Below are 27,846 nucleotides of genomic sequence, written 5' to 3' on the forward strand. Positions count from 1 at the left end.
GGTCGGTGCACAGAGAGTGTTAGTGAAAGTAAGTGTAACGCGTATTCCACGCGGATAGCCGGCGCGCGGTTATCAAACGCGCCAAAACGACGTGATCCTACGGTGGAGCTTAATGCGCACTGCCAATCTTCCGCGTTCTCCGTCCTCCCCCTCCCCGGCTCCCCCCTACCCCTTTCCGGGTACCTATAACTTAGTTTGCAGGTGCATGACGGGGCACGCTCGTACATTCATGTCTCTCCGTACGGTTGCCGCAATCGGAGGGAACAGCTCGGATAATCGCTCGTGCTCTCGCGAAACTTCGCCGTGGGAGACTCCCGAAACTCGAAGGGGGGTTGTCGCGAGGACGGGAAGCGCTGTATTGTCGCGGGGCGCGCGGCGTATCGTTACATATCTCTCTCTCTCTCTCTCTCTCCCTCTCTGCTCACCTACGTGCGTTTGGTACAACTTTTCTTATTTGTGTGGCGATACGAATCTTTACGTTGTCTATTACGTCGCGACGACAACGGTGGTTTGCGCGGCACAAATCTTCCCGGATGACTATTACGGAACGGACAAACAAACTTTATCGCCCCTCCGCGTGATGTGCCTGTGCGAGTGAGAGATCACGGCGGACGTGATCGTGTAACTTGTGTATCCCACGTAATTGGCTTAGTTGGACGTCAGCTGGACGCCGGTGTATATGGTAAAAGTTTAAGCTAATCAACGGCGTATCGCGGATTTACGGCTAATATTAAATGCAAAATGCGGATTCGCCAAACTCCGGAATCACACTTTGCGATGACTCCGTGCAGCGAACATACGATCCCGATATGTATAAGTTTGAGGTACCAGTCAGCACATTACCATGCGCTTATCGTTGGGAATTGAAATATTCATCTGCGAGAGGGGAGGGGGGGAAAGAACGAGCCGCGCTCTCCGTAATTTGAGATCTTTATGTGAAATATAAATTGCATCTAAAGTGGATTTTATAAATTGTGGGTTTATACTTTATTCTCTTTTTGGCGCTCTGATATATACCTTCGACGTATGTACATTCATCAGCTATCGATTCTACAAAAGGGTAACAGAGACGATCCGCTGCAGATGCGCTGCAGATCGCTCGATGTCAAACGTACTGTATGCGAATAAAATAAACGAGCGGATTATGAGGGAGCCCCGGAAAAAGTGGCGAGTCCCGGCAGATATGTACGTGAACGGGGGAGAAAGAGGGGGAGGGAGGGAGGGAGGCTTGCTTTAAATCGCAGCATCGATTCTGCCTCCCGGTTTCGCGTGCGCGCACGCGATTGATCGGAGCCTGATGTTATTTTTCCGTTGGCGAAACTTCCTGAGAAAGAGAGAGAGAGAGAGAGAGAGAACTAGAGAGTGCGCCGTCCCGAGGGAGCGCGCCGGACTGGATCGCGCTCCCGCGGGCAATTTCTTCGGCTGGAAAACACCGGCGCCCCGGGACCTGCGGGTCTCTCGCGGAAAAACGATTCGGCCCGGCGGGACAGAATAAAATAGCCCGACGTGCTGCGCGTCGACGGGGGAGAATCGAGCTGTGTAACGCGGTTTGTAACGCGGTTGTAACGCCAGATTGGCGCGTTGTAACGTGGAATATTTAATCGGCATCGGACACGAAACTTCGTCACCGTTGTTACCCGGTCGTCCTGGGACGTCCACGGTGCCGCAAGCGCAATATTCGCGGGCGGCCCTTGCGCCGTTTTGCGGTAACGTCATTGCGACGGCATTGCCGAGACGACGACGACGTATGGAAATATTCCGCGTAAAAGCATTACGCGTGTTTCCCCATTCGCGCAATTAGGCAAAAATTGAAGGCATTCAATCTGCCGGTCTGACATCTGAAAGCTTATAACGACCAGTTGAGAGCCCTCCGGTGAAATGAAGTACATCAATCGATGATGTGTATGGTTGTCGATGACAAAACTGTTAAACAGTTAAAAAAATTTCCCCATATCTGGCACACACGTGCGCTCGCCAATTTTGGCAGTCAGCCTAGAAAGGAATTAAATTCTACTCGTTTAAGTTTCATAATTAAAATAATGCTTTTGTTTTTATTTACACAGAGCGAAGTGGAAATTTTTTATTTCAGATTTCTCTCTGTCTCTCTGGATGGATTTCAGTAGAATAAAATTCAAGTGCTAAAAACGCGCGCGCGTGGAATTTGGGCGAGTTGCGCGAAATATCCGCATGGATTTACAAATTTATAAAGTTTCTAAATCTCTATCATTACGGCGTGTTCTATTTAATTCAAATAATTTACTCGCTTTCACGAGCGGCACTGCAGCAATATAAGAATTGTAAATGCACGTTTGAAGGAATACTTATACTCGATACTTACATATAAGTCGCTATAGGCGGCTCCTGTCAGCAGTTTATTCGAAAGTGAAACACTACCTCGGCTCAACTTTCCTTCGAATCGAACACCCGTTAGCAAGATGATAGGTTTCGCCATTAATTCCTCGACGAAGAATCTCATTTACCGTTCTCCCCAGCTCTCTGTGTCGTGGTTAATTGTATTCAGCAGAGATCGGTCTTAAGCGATGTGTCCGCGCTTTACTTTATGCCAACCGCGAGACGGAAACTTTCCAACCTAATACGATATTCCTTTCGGCTTTACGGTATTTGCACTTTAGCGAACTTGTCTAAATACTTGCAAAAGCGAGAAAGTAGAAGCGGCAGCTTAGCGATCGGAGCAATTTCTTCTTCAGGCTCTCTCTCTGCAAGACAGTAAATTTGTTTATAGAATACCGTTACTCAAATTTCTAATATTAATAATTATAATTCTTGAAATTATTAAAATAATGGTATAATTCTTTATGTTTTTCCGCACAACAAATTTTTTAAAGAATATTGTTGCTTAAACAAGTTTCCAATAAGAAGTAGAATTTTAATTTAAAGCCACGTTTTCATCATCACAATAATAGTGCATGACAAAATATTATAAAGCGCAATGTGTCAATAGTTGACGCATTAATTAAGCACGTTGATAATATACGTGTTAACATGATAAACATGATAATGTATACACATGATAATATATACACAATGAGGGAATATATTACAATAAAGTTGCGTGTATTAAATACGCATAAATCAATATCTTAGTGAATTGTAAAATGCGAAATTATGATTTCAAGCGCGAATTGATGTTCGGAGTAATTCGTATCACAAACTGTAACGGAGCGAATGAGATTCGTGTTAGTTGAACGTGATGTCCGTATCAGCGTGTTCGCGATTCAGTAATTAAACTTGTAACAGAGCAAATAATAAGGGGCGATTGGAACTGATGCGATAGGACGCATCCAGCGGCATGATTTATAACTCGAATTATTAACTCGGCGCTTAAGCTTCTTGAGTACGCGCATAATCCATCCAGCAGGACATAGTCGATTTACAAGGCGCAATATCTCTAACGATTTTAGTGCTCCCGGTCTTGGAGTCGAGAATAACAATCCGAGAATAGATAGACGGCGGATATATGGATTATACGAGGGAATTATACTTCTCTCTCAGTAACGTCGACGGCTTTAATGCAGAAGTGAAGTTACGCTACAGGATATCCTGAGAATCGCAAATCGATATTTACTTTTTCTCATCTCTCTCTCTCTCTCTCTCTCTCTCTCTCTCTCTCTCTCTCCTCCTTGCGCAAAGAAATTTCGTTGTGTTTTCGACATCTATTAAAGTATTCTACATAAAATGTAATGTAAATTAACATTTAATTTAGTTAATGGACTTGGTAATGATAAATGATATTACCAAGTAAAACAGACAGAAATTTTATATTACATAAATTGTATTATTTATAAAATTTATATTATCTAATTATAAAATGATAATAATTAAATTCAAATAAAATAAATTAGACATATCATAAAGGAATTAAAATGTGCGTAATATGCACATCATAGTAAGCGAAATTATAAAAATACAAGGGGTAAAAAGAAAAAAAGAAAACTGTGTAATTAAAAAAATATTTTACAGGTGCATATTTTAATTTATATTACGTGTAATTAAAGCTGGCTTAGAATCGTGGTAAAGTTTGATAATTACGTGATTTCTCAAATAAATGCAATAATGCAATGCTACATATCCGCAGTATGGTGTGTCATGGTGCGACGCTCAAAGTGTAATTTACCCCGTGTATACGTTGCACGCACATTTCCCCGTTAGTCGTAAACAAGTCTGGCGCAAGTCGTAAACAGTCAAGCGCATATCCCACATTTGGAAATTGCTTTACGATATATTCCGAGGCTAATTACCACAGCTTTGCACTAAACCGAATTTTGGATCCACGAAAGTATGAACGCCCAAATTAGCACAGATTAAAGCGAACATTCCGAAGTTACAAGCAGACAAATTAGATAAAGGGAATATGAGCAATAAATATGTTACAAAAAATATATAATTGTCCCATTATTATATAATAGGATTTTATCATTTTACAAATTCAAATTCTGTAGCAGATTTCTTAGTCATTTAATTATCTTAAGTGTTTAGTCGCGATTGTAAATGCAACTTATAATTGAAGAACTTTTTTCAGCATTTTATAAGTTACTTTTTAAAAAAATATTTCTTTATAATATTTTATATATATAAATAAATATAATAATTTTTTCCACATATAATTACATATAACACTTATACATATAATACTTGTACGAACAAAGATTTAGGCTTTAGGATTCACATTATATATATAGACATATATACAGAAATTTGTAAAAAAAAAAAAATAAATAAACTACTAAACTTTGGTTCTTGCTAAAAATTTTATATTTATTATTCATTTTTATATGTAAGTATATTTTTTGTTTTCTCTTTGATTCTTACCGAAACATAATTACTCACGATGTGACACTGTTGAATGATTAGAAGATATAAAAAAGGGATTTACACTTTTTTTCAAACTCTTCAATTGTATTGCAAATAAATTAGTTATGAATTACTTTCCTAATCCCGCAAATATTGATTGATTCGAGGGTCAATCGTTGAAACTCTGTTGAATTCAATTCTAATGTAATCTGATCGCTAAAACTAAAGTTGATTTTACTCCTTCGGCGAGCACATCCACCTTGACGTCGAAGCACTTTGCCACAAAGTACACGCCAATCCATCAGCTTTACGTCAAAGCGTACGCACAGTACCTTTGATGAATTACGCGCTACGGATCGAGTGACGTCTAAAGACCACCCGGGTCATCAAACACCTGGGGCAATAGTCCACAATAGTCTAACATCACGATGCGCAAACACAATAAGGACTTGCTCCCAATGAGGGCCTGCGTGCCGGATTATCCACGAGTTTGACATATCTGAATTCCAGAACGCGATTACTCACATTGGAGGTGCAATAACTTTAGCACGGATCGCCCATACAAATTAAACATACTTTTTTTTCTGAAAGAAATCCATAATTCACTTGCAAGAGTTTCTTTAGAAAAAAAAAGGGGGGAAAGCCGTGTAATATATTTTACGCAAGTTTCCTAAGTGGAGTAAAAAATAGACAGCAATCTTTCTAAGATAGACGTGAAAAGTTGCTTGATTTTTAATTCTTTTAAAGCAAAATAAAAGCTGATAAATTTTCGTAATATACTGTTTACAATGGAATTAAAAGATAATAGGTTATTGACCGCGAGCGGATTTCAGACGTATTGACGTATGGATATGCAGAATCTGAAGAAAAAAAACGATAAGTGACAAGAACCGCACTAACGGCCGCATTACCAATAATTTTTCGCCGGGAGGGGGAGGGGGGGGGAATCTATCCCGACGTAAAAGTCGCTCCGCGCGACCCGAGGCGATCGGGACACCTCCTGTTTCTTTTTAACGATCAATCGCGGATTCTCCCGCAGATTCGATCGGACCGGCGGAAACGATTGGCCCGAGCGCTTTGTTGGCAAGTGACCCTATTACCGCGACTCCCTGATAAATTACGGGATGCGAGCCCGCGACGTCCAAAGATCCAATTCTGAACACGTGGCGCGTGTAATGGCATCGTTCGAAGGACCGTGACGGCTCGCGCGGAAGCCGATATATCTGCCGCACGTCGATACATACATCGCCACGGGACAATCCGGAGGTCGCGTTCCGCCGTCGACTATCCTACCGAGCCGATAGTCGATAGCCTCTACGCTGACCTACGCAACGATACGTGATACCGCCAAGGATTAGCATTGTTATAAATATACATTTATGATACAAATATAAATATTTTTTAGCTGCCGAAATCACGCTTTACATGTTTCCCGATACTAATTTTATTGTCAACAGAATTATTCATACACTTTCTTCTTTTGTATCACGTTATATACGACGGAATATTTCTTTAATATTCTAAATATCAATATTGGTAATTTAAAGAAAAACCTGATTTCAAAATATTGTGATAAAAGAGGTCTTTCCACTTTTCCATCTCTTTCACTCTTTTTATAGATCAATGAGAGCAACTGCTTCTAAATAGCGTAGCTGTATTAATTAATATTATAAAGCAACATACGTACTATGCTTTCATCACATCTAATTACGAATGTATTCTTTGTTACAGGTTGGTACTCGAGAACATTATTCCCTCTAGAAGAAGAAACATAGGGGAAGTGTAGATGTAACTGCGTGAGTTATAATTATAGTAGAAAGTATTGAACAAATTACTATTTGCAGCGTATTATAAAGTATGGTAATACAAAATTGATCATTTGTTTAACGATCTTCCAAGTTAGAGGAGCTTTTTTTTATTTTCCGCTTTATCCGATCCGAATTTTTAGCACAGGCCTCGAAGGGGCAAAGGACAGATGAACCGATGAAGTCCGCGTGTCATTCTTATTGCGATTTGAAAGGTTGAACGTTCTCTTTTCGGAAACGGAAACCTTTACGGTATTCAATGCAAAACGCGGGTACCGTCATTTCCGCATTTTCCCGTCAGCCGCGTCGCCGATCGGTATGCGAGTCCGCATCAGCCAGCAGAACGCGACGTCTCGCGCATATAAACCCGCAGATAAGGTCCCGAGGACATTATCCTTCTTCGTGTCGAGCACTTGCTGACGCACGCTACGCGCATCCTTCGCGTTGTATATAGTTTTACGCGAAAACGTGTCACCGCGTTCAAGCGGAATTACGTCTCGCGGTAACACGATTGTCAGGTCGATGTCTCTCCTCCCTGAAACTAGCTCGCTTCTCTCCCGATTATCACGAACGGGATTAAAAGTGAGTTTCACCCGGAATAAATTTACTTATTTTTTTTTCCCCCTCGGAAATATCCGTCGGAATTTCGCCGTGGCGCGCGTTATGCTGTACCGCCGCGTTTTCAATTTAGCTCTATTTTCGCGCGCGAGACGACGACCGCGCGGTATCGCGCACGGCAAATTTAGATTCTCCCCACAGACGCGAACGAGTTTAGTTACACGACGCAGCTGCGTGCGACATTATGTCGGCAGCTCGCTGAGGCGGTTTGTGCCTCGTCGTTCAGTTCGTTATCGCGACGGTGGATCGGTGTTGCAGCTGCGGAGGTGCGAGCGGTTTGTTCCTACTCCATTCACGCGCGGGGACACCGTCTGCTCGCCGATAATACACGCGCGGGGGCTGCCTTCAAATAGCGTTACGTCTGCATTCGCGGCGAACTAAATTCGAAGTGTTGTCTTGCGCGACAATAGACACCGCCGCTGAAGCCACGACGACGTGGCTAATACGAGATGTTATAGGAATATACGGGACTGTAATAAAACTATAATAAAACTGTGAAGCTATATGATAGGGATAATAGGAATTAGGTTAAATCTACATGTGTAACGTGGTTTTATAAATTTAAAATATTGAAACCTTTTTTGGTTTTACAAATTTTATTCCCTTTTTTTTATATATATAAAGCGTTTAAATTCTAGTACGGTTTATCGGGATTTCGAGATCCCGTTATTTTCTCTAAACATTAAAATGCTCTTTTGAAAATAATTTTACGGCCACTTTTTGCGAAGTACGTAACTTCGTTTTTATCACTGATTTAAAGTGGCCATTTAATCTCGCTGAAATGATATATACGAACATATAATTTATGCGTTTCAAAATCGTACATTTGCGAAGAACTCGTGCCAATCCCTGATTATAAATGTGCGCTTTATCGGACTCGTTCGCGAAATCCAAAAGTCCTCGGATCGTACTCGAATTTAACGGTACACGTACTCTGCGACTCGATGAATCAACCGAAAAATCAAATCTCTCCACTCTACGCTTTTCTCGTCCGGATGTTCGTTTCTGCAACAGGTCCCGGTTTATCTCACGCCCGAGCGAGCTTCCGAGCTTGCAATTGTTTCGGCGCATAGGCGTGAAGAACCGGCTTTGAATGGACGTCGGCGTCGGCGTCGGTGGCGGCGGCTGCGTCGATGCACCGGCGTCGTCGAAGCCGCACATCAACAAAAACCCGCCCCGAGGCGACGACAGGGACGTCGATTTAATACCCGCGCGTTCGCTGGAATCCACGTTGAGCGGTTTCATCTGCTCGTGAAAACACTCCCCCCTCGGTCTTTGGCCGATTATCGACGTACCTTCTGCGAGGTTGACCCTTTTCTGGCGTGCTAATATATCTCGCGGCGGCCTTCGCGCAGTCAGGTTTATCTTTTTTTTTTTTCACCCGGCGAACCGAGTCCGAAAACGTTGACACTGCTCGAGCGTGGTCCTTTTCAAGGCTAAAAAACCTTTTCGGCCTTTGTTCGCAGTCGAGCGTACGCGCGGTCTCGGTTACACGTGTCGCGATCATCGAACTATGCAGGATGTCGTGGAGCTCTTTTTCGTCGAATCGATTTTTTTTTCTCAGCCGTGGATGCTTTGCCCGGTAAAATTAACATTCGGGGAAACTTCGGAGAAAATGTGTGTATCATAAGTACTGGTTTTGGGAAAATAATGACGCTTTTTATACCATAATTTATCATAATCATTACATTAGTATCATGGATTTTTCGCGACTATCAGTGCATTTGGCTAGATGTATATAATGTACATACAATTAAACTGTTTATATGTAAATTCGTAGAAAGAAATAAAAACGATCTTTTATATAATTATATTCTAAGTTTAAAAAAACTTAATAATATTAAAGTTAAACCTGCTGTTGGTACCTTTTCTTATCTCTAAATCTCTTAGTTTTTATTAAGAAGGGTTATGCTTATTATATAATGTAATAAGCTTATTAGTACTTATATCTAAATAATAATAATAATAATAATAATAATAATATTTTTATAATAATATAAAAATATCTTACATTATAAGATATGTGTTCTTATTCCAAAAGCACGAGAAAGGAGGAGTCTCTTTAGTCCCCCTTATATGCACCTAGAAGAGCTAGAACACATCAATGAAGAGCAGATAACGTCTAGCTGTGACGTCACTTACGCCTGCGCATGAAGATTCTCGCGTGGAAAAAATTTCCATGACTGCCCATCGCTGATAATGCCATTTTTTTTATACGGTTGTATATAATGTCAATTATATATAATTATATATGATTATATATAATTATTGTTTTTCGAGTATGATATCGCATTATATAACTTCACATTATATAATAGCATATCGTTGCTCACAGGCATAGTCGTAGTATATATAAATAAAAATTATTTTAAACGCATTTCTTTATTTTTATGTTAACAAATTTATTAATTTTATTGTCACATCTTTAACAATATATTTTTAACATTATATTTAATTAAAATTATAGAAAAATTAAATAATTGTTCCTGTCCGACAATCGATTTTAAATAATTCTTAATTAATTTCAACTTGTTAAAATTTATACAAAGTAGTAAAAATAAGAAGACTGAAAAATATTTAAAGAACAATATTCGGTTTGCGACGTAAATAAATTAATCCAAAATAATAAAGAATTTGTAAAATATCAAGTAAACTTGCAGTTTTAATGTGTTAGTGTCGAGGCTTCAAACTTTTACGTATTGTAAAGTAACGTAATATTATGTTATTACAATCAAAAATGTTTTTTGAAACTTAGTCATTTATTGCAGACTTCAACATAGGATGCATATTTTTTCTACGTTGAATGTTTAACCAGAATCCATTATTCGGCATCAAAGTCAGAGTTTTGGCAAATTTCAATGGGGACGGAGTTTTTGCGCAAGGTTTCAGCTCACATTGCGCTAGTAAATGAAACAGCACAACTTTGACTTGCAGTATAGCAAACTTGCTAGCTATGCACATTCTTGGTCCTAATCCAAATGGCAAGTAATGTGAGGAATTAAGATGGAATTTGTTGTTTAAAAATCTTTCTGGAGAAAATTTGTCCGGATTATCGTAGTACTTGTTATCATGATGTATCGCGTAAATTGGAATACAAAAAGTCATATCCTTCTTCACGACGAATGATTTCTCGCCTGGCAATGCAGGTGGTAACTCATAAGACTTTTCACATATTCTTTCTGTGAATGGGACTGGTGGATATAATCGGAGGACCTCGCTTATTACTGCATCTAAATACTCGAGCCCGTTAATGGATTCGTAGGACACTTCTCCATTCGATTCTTTCAAAACCTTGTCGATCTCTTGCTGCAATTTGGTCTGAACAGCTGGGTTAACTGCGATCTCGTGAGCTGCAAAGGACATCGCAGTCGAACTAGTGTCGAAGCCACCGAAGAAAAAAATATAAACTTGCGCAGTTATTTCGTCGATATCCAATTCTCTACAACCTTCCTTGTCTCTGATATCTATCATCAACTGCAGCATGTCCGGATGTGTAATGTGCTCCGCATCACGTCTAGCGATCGTAGTCTTTACAATGTCTTTAAAGAAATTCACTATTTCATCATCTATGAGCTTTATGTTGAAAATTTTCCCGAGACTCGGAAAAGATCTAAGCAAAAGAAACTTTAAGGAGCCCCTCACAAAATTAGTCGATTCCTTGCCGTTAACGTAGAACTTGTTTGTTGGATCTTTCATAGAGTTGATCTTCATTCCAAAGGCACATGTAGCGATGACGTCATTTGTATATTTAGAGAAAGCGTCTTTTGTGTCTATTTCACATTTATCCTCCGGCAATGTCGATAGAAATTTAGTAAAATCCTCGGCACACTCCGACATCAATGTGAACATCATTTTCATCTTGCTGGACGTAAAAGATGGACTCAATATAGTTCTCACATTTCGCCACTTTTCCCCACGAAGAGACGATAAATTTTTTGCAAGTAAAAGATCATTTTCAGAGAAACCTTTTCGGTTTGGAAATGCTTCAAAATTCTTGACAAGCATGGACTTAATGAGGTCCGGATCACGAATCAAAAATATTGGACTTGTCGCGGCGTAGAATCCATAATACTTTGCGTCAGGATTGAAAATGTATATCTTCTGACATAAATCGACGAATGATGTGCGACCAAATATAAACGATGTCATGGAACCAAATATTGGAATAGGCGGTACGTGTATGAGACCATTTCTTTGAAAAAAATTAAATTTTCTAAAAAAATAAAAAATGCTGAATACACCGATCACTATTGATAGGAATATCGACCAGTATTCCATGGCAAAGTTGTTTGAAAATCTCTTTTCACGATTTCTTTGTTAACCTTTTTTATTATCGGCTAAACAGCAATACTACCGACACAAATCGTTAGAGACAACTATTCGCATGTATAGCACTTCCTGTATATTTATATGCTAGTATTTTTCTTACACAACTTGTGTATCGCATTGAATCTAGAATGTAGATTTAATCTTTAAACCGTAAGAAACTGACCAATTACAATTAAGTATTGTCGGAAAAATAGATTGTGATTTGAATATGTTAAAATATATTATGTATAATTAGCAATGAATGTATAATTAGTATGAAGCAATAACTGCATTAGATATTCTTCTTACTTAATTTGGTGTAGCTTGTGTCATCGTGTTTGTGGAGAAGTGTTTTCTCCTCCTGGCTTGTGATAATATTTGATAGCGAATTCTATCGTGGCTCGTAGTAGACTTAATATATCGAAACGACTCTTTGCGATTTAAACAAATTAAATACTTTATTAGATATACAACGATTTTCTTAAGGTCTTTGCAGAATGCGAGGCAACAGACAATAGAAATAAAAACCAGAAATTATGAATAAAAATTACCGCCTTTGATGAGTTTCTGATACAATAATGTGTGAAATAGCGATAAGAATCAACCGTTGACTCATCGTTATCACGTTATTGTATATCAGAGGCACATCAGAAGCAATAATTTCTTATTCATAATTTTTGATTTTTATTTCCTGATTACCTGTTACCTTATGCAGAAATCTTTACTTGCATTGGGACTGAACAAGTTACAGCAACAAGTTACAAGTTATAACGCGGTTTAGAATCCACGCTCTAGTCTATATCTTCTCAAAAAAAACAAGACTAAAGAAAATGGATGGGACTCAAATTCATACAAACAAAGGTACGCAGTATATTATTGAAATCGGTTTTCTAAAATTATTTATGAATTACATAAATATATAATTTTTTTCCATATAATAGTTATATAAGTTATATAAAGTTCTAAATTGAGCAGAAATTTAATTGCAAAAACATTATATTTTTTATTCGATTTAAATTATTATACCAATGTTTAACTAATGATTCACATTATTTTAAGAATAGAGTGTCTAGACGATAATATTTACAACTACGTAATTATATTCAGTTTAAGATGCATTCGAAAATAAAATATTCTCTTAGAAAATTTATATTTTCTTTATAGAAGTAATAATAAGATTGCACAAATTCAAAATTATTGTGAAGATTTTTCATGCTATATCGAAAAAGAAGTATTCTAATATTAATTTTAAAGAGGTCGTGTAAGTACGCGCAGATGATTCGATATATTTCAACTTTTCATTAATTATTCGTTTCATTTTACTACAATTCGTTGAAATTATTCCAATCTTTGAATTGCAGTCTCATTCAAATTTTCGGGAATTGGTGAATCGCTTTATGCATTCGCCCCCTTCCCAAGTCACACCCAGCACCGCAGATCGAACTCGCGCGTTTGATACCAAAGTACACAGTATAATTTATCGTTGCGATCGTGCGTTTCGTGAGAACGGAAGGGGGCGGGTCGGGGGTAAGTAGGGAAGCGACACGATGAAAAATTGAGAGACGCTCGAATGAGAAATTGGCAGGTGATTTTCTACGTTCGGCGCGATAATTCATTTGACTTCCTCAGCTGGGAGCGACTTGTCTGCGAGAGTAACGTGGCTCCGCCAGCGACGCTTTATTATGGTAATTTCATTCGGGGACGCTCGTCGTGATATCCTCAATCCGTGTTCGATTCGCATCGAAATAAGGTTCAATTCACAAGTTCGAACGAGCGAGCGAGCGAGCGAGAAAGCGGGAGGGGCGCAAGAAAGAAGGCAAAGACACACGTCAACATTGCGAAACGCAGACTTTCCGGGATCAGCAGGACGACGACGAGCGTGCAAATCGACGTCCTCGCGAAGCGCAACTGACTACGAAATTCCACTGAATTCCACTGGAAAAATTCCTACTTGTCGTAATGATTTATGCTGGAACGCTGTGTACATCTAGACAGCGGATCGCTACGTTATATTCTTCGCCGAGACCGATTCGCTTGAGGTTACACTGTTATATAACTTTATTGAAATAAGTAAATTAAATACGTAATGTCAGTAATATGGTGAACAAGAGTTTAAACTTGTCAGTAAACTGAATTTGACCGAAGCGGAGCGAACGACACAATCTAGATCGAAGAATATGTACGAATTACGATAATCGTACGGCGATTAAAAGACTATTATTACTTGTACATCCTAAATGCAGCATTTATAGTTAATATACGATACTATAATTACTTTTACCACTAATATTATATCTTTAATTAAAATTTAATTCAATTTATTTTAAAATTTGACGGCATATATCGTTCACGCACACAATACGCCTGTATTTACATACCACTTACATTTAAGTGACAGCCGAAATAGGCTCCGAAACGTCAGGACGAGCGCCAAGCAAGAAACGATTTATTATGCTGATAGTATATCTTTTGCCCCACATTCTGAACATATCTCCTACCGCAAACACATTTATCAACGCGTATACGTCGACACTCATATCTCGAATTTACCCCTCGCACGAGCGGCACCACGCGGAAAATGAGCGGCGTTCCTCTGTACGGTCGCCTGAGCTGGTACAAAAATGCAATTAAATTAAATTGCACGTTTTGTGTCGCATTCGTGGCGTATACACGACGTGTTTTCAATATATGCATGCGATGATAGATAACAATCCCGCGGTAATGCGCCGTCCATCGCTTCCGCTCGATCAGCGATTTGCGAAACCACGTTACTCACGTTTATAAATGCCAAAGACAATTTTATATAAAACTCTTACCAGTGGGCGTAGGCGAAATATGCAAATCGATTAACCTAAATAACTTTTCTCATAAATGCATCGAGCCAACTTGAAATTTGCCGTATAATGAGATCGGATTAAAACGCGGATTTAATCGATCAATGACTTCGGAAGACGGACGGGGAAAAATATCTTGGCACTGTTCAGCTCTCGCCAGATGTAAGATATCAGGAAGCATTCCTCCCTCCCTTTTCAAGCAGATGCTAATGACGTTTCGCAGAACAAACAAGGGACGAGCGGATTGTAGCGCCGGGGATCATTAGTAAAAGTGCGATAACGTCAACCACAGTAGCAGAGAGACACGTTCCGGGGAAACTCCGAGCAGCAAGCCGAATATTTTCCAGCCTTATTTGTGCCGTTTAATGGCGAGTGAAGAGGAGATAATACCCCGAAAACGAATTAACTCGCCCGCATCACCGCCCGAAAGTTCGCTGCGATTTGAAAGCGTTTCCCGTGGATGGCGCGGCTTTTATCTCGCGACGCTTATACCTTATACTTTAACATCTATTATAATGCATGCATATATAGCCGCGAGAAATTTGTTCCTTGAAATTTCGTCTTCCATCGCTCGTTAAGTTCAGAGTGAAACGGGGAGAGAGCGAGGGAGAAAGAGAGAAAAAACGATCCGGCTTTAATACCCGGGTGTACAATTTGGCATGCTTTTCGAGAATTCCGGCTGCAAATAATCAGTCGACTGCAAATTGCCGTATTTACGCGCGCGCGCTCGCCCTTACTTTAACTTGTCTTAACCGCTGAAGAATTGAAATAAACGGCAACTTCGGCGTGCTTTATTGAGATTGCGCTGGAGGGTAGCCATCGCTCCGTTTGGCGTTGCTCTCGCCGTGGCGTCTCCTGGGATATGATTTGTTCTTTAATGCGCCGCACTATTTTCGTTATCTCAAAGTAAAAACAATTAACCTATTACTTTTGGGGGACAAAAATGGGAAAAATTTCGAGAAATAAATGAATTTTACGATTGACATGTAAGGTACTAAGAAATTTATTCAAACATTATTTTGTAAATGTCTTTTGAAACGTTGCAGATGATAGAAAGCTATTTTACACTAAAAAATAACATAGAACATTTTCAGCGAGAATAACATTCCCGATGTAAATCGAGTGTTTGTGAAATTGTGAATAGCTCAAATATATTCTCAAGGGATTAAGAGTGCGAAATTGTATTGCCATAGTAATTCCCTTATTCCATTTTGACGAGGGACGCAAGTAATTCACTGAAGTTAATTAAAAAATATAACAGAGACGTGGCGGCTTACTCTCGCGGCTCGATGAGTTTTATCGCGATTGAAATGTCGAAATTGCCGCTTTGCACGCAATTAATCGAGTTTCCCTCGAACCCCACCCACGCGATAAACACGTTAATTACTTGAAGCATACGCGGCCGCGATTCGATAAAACTGTTACCAAGTCGGATTCCGTTTCAATTGGGGCGTTACGTGCCACCGGAATCGAAATGCATCCGCTTTAAGTGAATATTTTGCAATACAGTGACCGCACTTTTCATCGACTTCGCTAATACGTCGCGACATTGATTTAATTTGGTTTATTCATGCAGACATATCAAAGCAAACATGTCCATTATTTATTCCATGACGAAATATTTTTGTAGACTCTTTAATATTAAAATTAATTTTAAATTTCAAATTCTTCTAGGATATGTGTATGCCGTTTCCTGGAGTGACCGTTTTTGCATTTTGCTGTTTGTGCTTCCAGCTATTCTTTGATAAATTCCATAAACATTTGTGGTTACCACAAAGAGCTTTTTATATCATACACTGCAATTTGCTTATGGACTTCCCAAACATTTAAAATTCTTTTATTCAATAAACTCACCGTATTTTAGTACTAGACGTAAAATAATAGCTGAAGATTTAACAATTTTGTGTGAAAATATTAAAATAAAAATCTAATACTAAAATTCTTTATATATAATAATTCAAATGCATCTTAATATTCTTATATTAGGCATTTATATCTGAATATATAACTTTTAAAATGTCACAGCAATACAAGTTTTCATTATGCCAGATAATCAGTCTACCCTAGCCCTTTCATTTTAAACTGCATCTGACGGTACAATGATAACATTCACTTCGTGCCATATTCTTCGTACCATCGTGCTGCTTAAAGAATGCAGAGATAGCGATATAGGTTGAAAAGAACGAGAGAGAGAGAGAATGGAAGGCCTGAAGAACGGCCCAACTAGGGGTAGGGACGAAAGGTAAAGGGATGAACAGCGGGCAAAAGAAAAAGCCGCCTTCATTAGGAGAGACTCCCAGACTACCGAGGGCCCTACGCCGTGTTCAAATGAGATCTGCACTCGGATCCGGTAGTATAATGGCGTATACGTCGTGATTTTTTGAAGTCTCGTCCTTTTCGTAGCGATGACGACGAACGTCACGACAGGGTGATTCGTTTTTGTTCGTTCTTTTCGTACTCTATTCTCTCCTGACGCCTCGTGTCCCGTACAGACGACCTCACGACATCCATCGCTATCGGCAATTGTGAATTTGCGAATAAACGAGGGGGTGCGATCGGATCGACCGCAATAGGTAATTCCTATCAATTTCTTTGGCGTACGTGATGGATCGATGAAAGATAAAGGCAGATAAAAACGGCTATTTTACGACATTCCTAAAGACATAAAGAGAAGTTCCACATTGATTCAGAAAAATATTTAAGGAATTAATACACATATAAATTTTTAATATCTACTATAATAAAAGATAAATACACTCAAAAAAAGATTACAAAACTTTATTATAAATTATATGTGTGTAAAAATTAGCTAAGGTAGATAAGTGATTAGCAAATACTGTAATATGTATATTACATGTATCGCAGTTAATCAACCTAAATAACAGAAGCAGACTTTACAAATTTCATACGTGACAACCAAAATTCTAGCAGTTACAAAAATTGGCAATACATTTGGTTTGTAACATCAAGATATCTGTCTATATCAGCAAAAAATTCTTTTGGGTGTAGAAAGATTGACTTGTACTACTTGCTATTAGCACGAGTTAAGCCTAAAAGCCAAGTATATAAAAATATGAAACAAAATTTTCACGAAAGAAAAGTACAATGAATATATACAAGTGCACAAAGAAAATGCATGTAAGATAAAGCGTACAAAATGTTTTTCTTCCGTGACGAATATGTCATTTTAGTTATTTTTAGTTGTTCGCATTTAGTTTGTTGTTTTCGCTTATGACTTCGAAAACCGCACTCGGTGCGCAAATTTACGTTGTACGCTTTCATGATGAACGGAATAAAGCGATGTGAACGAAATTCTCGAGCAAACGCTGGGACGCGACCAACCATACACTAATACCTTTTGATCCCTTTGACACCGTCCAAACGAAATGAAACCCCTTCGTTTTATTAAATTCGGGAAGAAATTCTCCCGTGCAGAAGAATATCACAGCGGATCGATCTTTGAACTTTACTTAATTCTCTACTGTCGATATAACATTTATTTTGGCATGTAATTATTTTATTTTGATTATTTTTAATTTATTTTTATCTCTGAGCTACAACAACCTTCGTTCAGAGCGGTCGATATTCTCCTCTACAATGTTCCTCGATAAAAAAGAAGCATTAAAAAATTGATGTCATCACCATTTTATTGTAACAGAATGGTGATTTGTCGAAAATAAAAAAAAAGAAAAAAGATGAAAGAAAAACCGTGCAGGTGGTTTCTCTCCGTTAATTTCATGAACGTTGCTCGGCACACGCGCGTTCGAAGCGCAGCGTGCGATGCGGATTTTCGTGGATATTTTTGAGGGTACTCGACGATTCATTTTACGTGTCCGAGTTTCACGGAGCGTAGTCACTAATTAGTGTTACATTCCCATGCGGAAGGTCAGCCTGCTAGCAATTCGTGTCCTCGCAAACTACGAAACGTACATGTATCTACATATGCGTCATTACATATACATTATGCAGATTTGCGTTTGCCTATTTGTCGCAGTTACAAGTCTTTTTTAAAAGAAGATCTACGAAATAAAAGACACATTAACAAGAATTTATTCGCGAGATTGAGTTTTAAAATTGAACCTTTGCTTTAAAATCTTAAAACACCTTTCGAATATATTATATTTTTTGGTATATATGTATATATAAGATATACAGCAACTGAATTATTTTAATATATAGCAATGAAAAAGAAGCATTTCTTTCTCGTAAAATTAAGCATGGATATGTTGAAAATTATTGAAATTAATTATCTTGTTGAAAAAAAAAGCTCTGACTCGATAAAATTTGGAATTTAATTCTACAGAGAATATACATTCCTACCGATCTCTTTTAATTCGCCTATTTTCCATTCATACCAGGTATTCGAACAGCTTGAAATTCAAATCGTGCCCAAGTATATTCTCATCGACAATGTAAAACTTCTTTACTAATCCGATCGTCAATTCTACCCGTTTGCATCGAAAAGAATACTGATTTAGCCTCGTTAATCCGTAACATATGTTTAATGCATCTTGCTTTTCATACAACTTAAAAGAAACGCTGTTGATATTTTTTATAATACTTTCGTTAAAAAATAATATTACTTTTAATGCGTTTATTTCATGCATTAAAAAAAGTCCGGTTTGCCAAAAACATTTTATATATTATAAATATTTTAAACGACTTCTACTTAATACACTAAATTACAAATATTATTTATTCTCTTCGTAAAATTTTATGAAAAATATTTCGTCATGTATTTCATGTGCCTTATTATTCCGATATCGCAAAAATAAGGATATTAATGCAAAATGAGATAATGTTTGATGGAAAATAAAAAGAGAGTACATATAATCTTATCACATAAAAATAGGATAATAATGGAATTCAATTTTTAGCCGTTTTATTTTTCCGAGAGAGTAGATACGCCAGATATTTGTTATCTCGAGACAATACCGAGAACATTACTACGGAATCGCGTCTTCGGGAAATCGCGGGAAGCACTCGTCGCTAACGAGAAGAGGAAAACGGAAAACAAAACGGGTAGGAGACATCAGTAATCCGCGGTAACACCATGGATTACCCAGTTGAATGTGGAAACGGCATTGTTTCTTGTCTAGCTAATAAGTTGGTTCCCACCGGTCTTACCTAGAGGCTGACGAAACTTTAGCCGCGGGATATATTTCTTTCCGAGTTCGTTGAATATGCGGCGCAACTCGATCTGCGCGAACAAAAATTCCTACAATCTCGTCGCGAGCATCGCAGCTCGTCGCGTATCGATCATCGTGTTTCCCTGAAAAATTTTCAAGTGATGCCTCGATGAATTTTTCAGCATCACGATTATATTCTTGGCTCGGCAAAAATAACCTTTTATTCGATTAAAAAGTTTATTTTGTACATCCAAATAATATTTTCATGTGAAAAAAAAACGCAAGCGGCTTTACGCGACGAATCCGACTTTTCCTCAAAGTCCAAATGTTGAACTAAAGTCCGCCACTAAGTCGACCAACTTCGGATATCGGTCGACCATAATAGCGTCCGAATAAGCGGTGAGAAGCCGCATTAGACTCAATACATTTCAGACAAGCTCTTAAGGCATCTCTTGGTAATACCGTTACTATCAAAGACCCTTTGACTGCACCTGCAGCTGGCTGAAGCATCGATTGATTCTACTCGCATAACTTGTTAGAAATCACACTGATTTGTTATTATCTATTTTTATCGAACATTTCAATATGCATCTTATACTATAATATTTAAAATTAAAATTATAATTTTCTGCGTACATATTATTCAGCACATTTTTTTAAATTTTTGAAGGATACTCTAATTTTCCAATTATTATCCAACTGTCGCTCGAATTACGGAATTTCAATTTATTGACTGTCCGATTTTACTTTGACATATAACCTACACGTATCCTGTTTAGTGCAATTTGATTTGTTTATCTTAACTAAAGTTTTGAACACGAAACAGTTTATAGGGCAATTTGATTTATTTTGTTGAATTTCGTTATATTTTCGGAGTATGCAATATTTTCTGGTACGATTCGATTGTTTAGTTCACACGAGTGCACCTTTCATATCATATTTGATTGGCTCTACATTTTAACGTACATTCAATTAGCGAAAATCATTTTTAATTTAACTGTGTTACTCATAAACGGATATGGTAGAATTTCGGATCGTATTAGTCTTAATCGCATTTGCTAGTACCTTTCGTCTCGAAAATTTTGGGGAGAAAGTAAATCACGATAACACGACATGTATTTTCTCGTACACGCGGACGGTAGTAACGGCTATGCCTCGCGTCAAAGTGGATAACCGTGGATAATTCGATGCGAAATGCCGAGTCATAATCATCATTTTCCAGCGCGTCCACTTTCGTCCGCCGCATTGCGTGGGCTTAACGATAACCTGCGGTTTCGTGTTTACACCTTCACTCCATTATTAAGGGCTCTAACGTTACAACATAATTTTGCACTCACGACGAGAGATCGTATCCGCGATGAGATAGATATCTCTCTATATCTCACTCCAATTTCTTCGCGCTTCTTATTATGTCGCAGTTTTCTTGAGAAAAATTTACTTTGAATGCTAATTCATTCATTCTTTTTTTTTCTAAGTACGATTGTTTAAGTTGCGATTGTTGACATTTAATTGTTACGCGAATTGTACGGAACAGGCTTCTGTGACATGGACGTTCCATTGCAGGAGAACCATTTCGACCAAGTTATCGGATAATTGGCAGATCGACGCGAGGGATGCTCTTTATAAAATATCAACATTGTCATTGTGATATCATTGCGATAGAATAGACGGTGTGATAACATTTCTTAAGGAGAGATGCGTTCCGAACGTTCGCTTCGAACTTCTGTGACAATGAAGATCATATCGTCGCGTCGCGCACGACAACGATACTTGAGAGTGTGAAATGTACAGTATCGTCGAGACACATATTGGACATCTGTTATTTCTGATATCGTGACAAAGATGATATGGAAGATCTTGCCGGAAATCTAAAATTAATTATAGATCACGCTATTTTTTGTTATATTAATATTAAATTATTATCTAATATTAATATAACAAAAAAATAGCGTGATCTTTAATTAATTTCAAATCTTGGACGACTATTATTAATATTATTAAAGATCACTCTTCTTAATAATATAATATAATTTCTTGACAGATTTAATAAATAATTTGATAAAATATTCTAATATTGTGAATTTATTCCTCTCTTAAATATATAAAAATGTAATATGTGCCATTTAATACTCGTTTATTCAGTTATCTGTAAGAATTTATTTATTACTTTTCTTTTGCGCTCGTCTTTTTTAATACAGAAATTAATATTTTATTTTACTTCGTCTTTATTAATAGATATTAATTTCGGTTATTATTATATGTACTTCTTCGAGACATCTTGCTCTCATTACTCACCGAACATTTCTCGGCGCCGCGTTAACTAGAAATTCCTGAAGCAACCCTCGAAGTCCTGCAGCGGACATCGAGCGACAGTTATTTAATACGAAATCCGGTTTACGTAACTGGATTCCAACGTCATCATCAACCGACTGAAATCGATTTACTCGTCGATGGCAGGAAAAGGAGGATGAAACGCTCGACCAGTATCGATGTGGCGAATGTATCCTTCCGGTGGCTCCTCGTCGTTGAAAGTTCCTCGCCGGAAGAGGGGGGCAAAGCGAATAAGAAAAAGAGATGGAAGAAGCGGCGCAGCGCGATGAGTTGATTTACTGCCGTGTAAACCGTCCTTAATCTCGGCGAGGATTTACGGCTGTCGGGCCAAAATTGGCGTCCGACTGAGACTCGCAGGAAGCGTTTTCTCTCGAAGAGCGGAAGTTTGCGACGCACTGGAAACCCCGTCGTGGATGCCATGTCAAGCTCTTCGACGACAATCAAATTTTTTCTTACTTTGAGAAGGAACTTCCGCGTGATCTACTTTGAAAGCGTTAGTCTCTTTCGACTTGGACGCAGAATAACGAAGGAAACAGGATCAATACGGCGACGTTAATAAAGCTTTAATTTAACACAGTTTCACTTGTAATCCGTTAATCTTTCTTTCTATTATGCAAGTCCACAAGTTGGGACAGGCGTACTCGAAGATGTATCAGTGTGATCGCTTGAAAATAATTTCCTCTCTTTTTCAGTAACTAATTTCCTTCTTTTAATCACTTGCTAATCTACCATTTTAGATTATTCAAACATGAAAAAAAATATTAAAGTTTAACTTCTTAATACAATGTAGTGTTGCTTTCCGTGTCGTCGAAACTTTTAAAACAACTTATTTTAAATTATCCTCTGCTTCGAGAAATGCCCATTTCTACGAAAAGAAAAGAGAAATAATTTGGAAAAGTTTCACGTTTGTGATTTCATTGCTGACGTTTCAATTTCTGCGATCTTTCTTCGTAACAGGATCTAAACTGCTTTACGCTAGAAATATCTGCGAACCACATCTGGGAGATATTTTCGTTCATCATAAAAGCTACGGCGAAATTACACGCGACCGCTCTTCGGACTTCGAAAGTATACCGGCCGCGGCACAAGGATTTTTCATTCCTTTATTGTGCATTTCGGATTCTTATCCGACTTTCCGATCGTCACGCATACGAACGATAAATCAAATTGAAAGTGCGCGACGTTGCGAACGAGCGTGTTTGTTCACGCGAACTTTTTTCATCGGACGCTCGACGCGCCAGCGCTATAACAGCGCTAACCATATCCTCATTTTATGTTGAATTATAACTTTTATCTGATCAATAAACCATGTAATCGGCCTTACCGTATAATCGCAAATATTTGCCGACTACCGCTGATGAAAATTGTGCCCACTGTGTAATTGCACGTTCGTGGGTGCATCGTTATATTGATTTCCACGACTGATGGTGACGCACGTTGCTGCTCATTAATGACTAATTAGTGAGTGTACAGCGCGGTCCAGCAGAACTCGTGGAACATAATTAACTTTGCTCTTAGAATACAGTGAAATATATATAAAATCGTATGTGCGTTTGAATTCACCAAGTCACGGAACGAACGTGGTCACATTGCAAAACGTCCGACGAGCTTCGAATAATTGAAGAAAACTGATCTGTATTTTTTTTTCTGCTCTTACCGCACTTATTGGTGTATAGCGATATTGCGGAATCACCGTGCACCAACACCAAATTGAAGTGTTATTCGATCGTTGTTTTTTTTTTTCGAGCTACGGGATTCTGATGAACGCATCCAATAACGTGGAAACAAGCTTGCAAGCAATATAGTGCTTTTGTCTGACCGGTACCGGCCGCAACGAATATCAAGTTAACTCGGTCGAACTCCGTGGCTTTCGAAAAATGCTATCGACAAGAGATGCGGAACATCATAAAATTGAAGTACTGCGTACTTCGAATACGGTATACGGTAACACCATACGTTTCGCTTCTTTCAAATGTCAATCGATCAAGTCGGTTATTTAATTTCACGAACGATGATTTCATTTCAATCGCGTAACAATGTCCATGTTTTCGTATTCGATTCGCAAATGTTACGCGAGACATAGACTTCGAATATTTCCAGAACGTTTTTGTCGTTTTCGTCGATCATTAGCTGGTCAATGATTCAATGGCGTTATTGTAATGGCAGTCGTCGTCGGGTGGGATAAATCCTAATTAATATTTTAAGCTTCAATATTTCAAGCTGATTGCGACCAAAATCGAGTTTTGTTCCCTCTCTTCGATCCACGCGAGCGCATCGCATCAAAATGGCCGAGCATATTTCGCGGTGCCCGTAGAACAAAATTAGCAACATTAAGGAATCAGCAGCGTCCTGATACGAGAAGTGCCGGTCGGGATTACTTCTTCTCGCTGCACCGTGAAACCGCAGCAAACCGCGTTCTAAAGATCCGCGTACTGCAGTGAGACACTGTAAGAATCATCTGTAATCTTACTAGAAAGTAGCGTGAAAAATGCGCGTAATGACTACAATGAAATTAAAATAAAAAAATATACAGCGCACTCTGATTCAAGAATATCAAAGTATTTTCAGTAGAGACAAATTGAAGCTGAAACGCAAATATTAGCTAACATTCGAAGCTTACAAAGATACGTAAAGTCTAAAAATGTGTAATGTCCAAGTATAATAAAGATGACAGAAATAAAACGACCGTTGTATTTTTTTTATTTTACAATTTAATCTTGTATTTTATTTAATACAACACACACCGCACATTGTAGAACACTTTCTAATTTTCTTAAATAGCATAAAAAGTAAGTTTGACTTGCATGGAAAAAATGTATCGCTAATAAAAGAATGGTTTCAGTGTTGAATTTTTAAAAAGTTCTGAAAAATCATACTAAAATTATAATTCTAAAAAATATGTCGAACTAAATTACATAGAAAAATAGAAATGTTTGTTTTGTCTCGTCACATTTTTTTAGAGCTTTAGGAAATCCTTTAGATTTTACCACGTATAGCGAATACCGAATCTATCCGAATGCGATTGTTCGCGCCGTCGACACACGGAGTAACGAACAATGAAGACGAATCCGAAAACTCGTTGGCACAGTGCGCACGTAACTTAACACACGCGGTCTCTCCATTTCCGGTAGTTCCTTTCCTTCTCGCTTCCCTCCTTTCGTTTCCATCCTCGAACTCCGCGTCTTCTTCGCACCTCCCTACCGCGGGCGGAAGAAGATGCGCGGGACGGGCGGCGAGGGGAGATGCAACCGAGCCGAGAAAATTGGAAATCGCTGCGAAATTGCACTGGCAGGTTGCATGCCGGGTAGCCAAGATTATCTTCGCCGCGTTATCACTGCGCGGCGCGAGAGGGAGGAGGAAAGGCGGTCGGAGGAGACCGAGGGAGTCAATAACGGCGAGCGGACATAAAATACCGAGGTGTGGAATGTGTGCGAGATACATGCGCCGCTATACATGTTGTATCATACTATTCCGCGATGCGGCACGTATGAAGGAATGCATGTGCATAGACGGACTACTGCCCGCTTTTGTTAGTCGAACGCGGAACCGGCGCGTATTTTCTTCGATATCGACTCCGCCGAACGGATTGTGAACGCCAGTCTCGCATGCGAATCGGTATTTTTGACTATGATTATTACAAACTAGAAATTTATGCAGCCCGCGTGTGAATCATGGCTACACGATCAAATACGCGAGAGGGAAGAAACCGAGATAACAAGCGGTGTAAACTTTTAACGCCCGCGCATCAATTTCATAATTGCAGCGATGCGTGACGCGACGTCCACAAATCACCGCATCTGTTGCTGCGGCTTTCGGGGGAGCTGCATGTACCCCCGATGCAGGGACTGCGATGATGGCGAGTGTGCTCGTAGTCTCCGGGCAAATCCGGGTATACGGGCAAATTAGATCGTGACGTCGGCTATGTAACAAATTGATGAGCGGAAAATCAAATGGGATTTATGGTCTTGCGATCGCCTGGCAGAGGACGACATGGCGCGCCACATTTGCAATCACACGGAACGGTGCAGAAAGCGTATAGGAATTTTCATGTAATTTCAACATCAACGCGATTTTCAGCGGGTCAGAAAATTTTTCTTTTTTTTTTTAATGTTAAATGTACATTGGATGGATACACTAATAAATAAACAACTAAAGGAAATTGCCCGATAATTTGTGCTTCGTTAAATGAAAATATTACTTTGTCGCACAATTATATTTTTGTGCGTTAGAGATTTTAATTCCAGCGTTGTAAACTTTGCGTTAAAAATGCATTATATTACTCAAATAATCCATAAATTAAAATAGAGAGAGTTTTATAAAATTGATAAAATAAAATAAATCGAATTAAATTATAAAAAAAAATAACAAATATAAAGTATTTATCAGGGCGTGAATACATAAAATCCAATAAAAATAACAATAATGTATTTACGAGTCAACTACATCAAGCAAGTATCTATTATTTAAAATAATTGTTAAGCATTAAAACCTTGGCTCGAAGTCCGTTATTGTTTTTATTTAAATTACATAATGAATATGTAACACAAAATAAAATCTAAATTATATAACACAATAAATGCTATATCGTGGATAGCAGAGACAAAAGCAATGCTTGCATGCTTAGGTTAAAAAAAAAACACTGCCTGTACCAGGTAACACCGCTTTTTCGAAAGTGCTTTTAGCGCATTTAAAGGTTGTATCGTGCTACAAAATCGCGCAACAATACTAACGAACCTATTGAATCTTTAGCCACGAACCAAAACATCGGCGCAAATACACAGAAAATGCATCTGAGTGCATCTAAATGGAAAAATATATGTTTCTATATATGCGTAAAAAAAAGAAAAAAAATATTATCGCTGCGCGACACGGTCGCGCAGCGATAATAAACGCTTGAAAGATCAGAAGACATCGATACAATTTTTTTTCAATAATAATAGAATGTAAGATGTTTTTTTCTTAGTTTGCGCGAGTCCAAAGTGATCGATAAATGTGGAAATTAAATCTGTGAATAAATATGAACTAAATAATCAATACTTTTCGTATATGAGATAAACTATACCTTCTACGTTTAATTTTTATCGGAAAACAAATGCGGATTTTATATAAACTGCAATCACTCCATTACACTTGTTATCTTTTAGAAGCTGCAGTTTGATTTAGTTCATAACTTTTACAGTTTTTTATTTATAAATTAAATAAATATGAATTAATCACAAAATATATATAAAATAATATACTCTATTTAATTTTTATCAGAGAACAAATGCAGATTGTTTACATAAAGCAACAACCAAGCTGTTATGTTATTTATCTGCAAACAGTATCTGGAAGCTGTAAATGGACTTCGTTCATCTCACAGCTTTTGCAGTTTATTTATCCGACCGCAAGAACGCGAATCTGTCAAAATCGCTAGATTTCAAGTTACTTGCTTCTCGGCGATCGACCAAGAACCAGCCGGTCGACGGGATGAAATATGATAGTCGTTGCCCGCACCACGCCCAGTTTATCATATTTCTTGAAGTGCATTATCATAATAACATCGTGCATGAGATCGGTCGGCCGCCGTGTCGTCGTCGTTCCGCCGATGACACGCCACGTCCAAAATCGCGTGAAGATCGATGCAGCCAGCGCGCAACGTCGCGACGTCTTTTCGGCAGAGAACTTAAAAGCACAAACGTCTATATCCTTGTGATAAAAGCTTTTTTAAGGGCAGGAGGGCGCGAGTTTTTTTATCGCGGGCGGCGCGAGTTCTTATACGCAAGCCGTTATGAGATATACTTAGGTGTAAACTAAAACGCACATTATCTTAATAACGCGCATCATCAGGCTTGGATGGCAGCGATAATGATCGTCACATTTGAATAACGATTCTATCTGTCCCGTGTATGAAGATACGTAGTGAAAATTTGTTTTTCTTTCATTTAAATTGTAAAATGCAAAATAAAAAGATGAGGTAAATCTAGTGAAAATTTAATTTAATTGAAAAAATAATGAAAATAGCTATAT

General features: G+C 38.4%; 2 protein-coding genes across 7 annotated transcripts in view; one reads left to right on the forward strand and one right to left on the reverse strand.

Annotated features, from left to right (window-relative positions):
• LOC105838764 (fasciclin-3) overlaps positions 1 to 27,846 on the forward strand; it is a 329,393-nt gene that overhangs the window by 272,617 nt on the left and 28,930 nt on the right. The window lies entirely within an intron of this gene.
• On the reverse strand, positions 9,779 to 12,486 carry LOC105838765 (cytochrome P450 9e2-like). The gene has a single exon (XM_012684552.3). It carries the CDS (start codon positions 11,511 to 11,513, stop codon positions 9,987 to 9,989), a length of 1,527 nt encoding a protein of 508 aa, XP_012540006.1. The 5' UTR covers positions 11,514 to 12,486; the 3' UTR covers positions 9,779 to 9,986.

The sequence above is a fragment of the Monomorium pharaonis genome, chromosome 9 (genome assembly GCF_013373865.1).
Source record: "Monomorium pharaonis isolate MP-MQ-018 chromosome 9, ASM1337386v2, whole genome shotgun sequence".
Classification (NCBI taxonomy): Eukaryota; Metazoa; Arthropoda; class Insecta; order Hymenoptera; family Formicidae; genus Monomorium; species Monomorium pharaonis.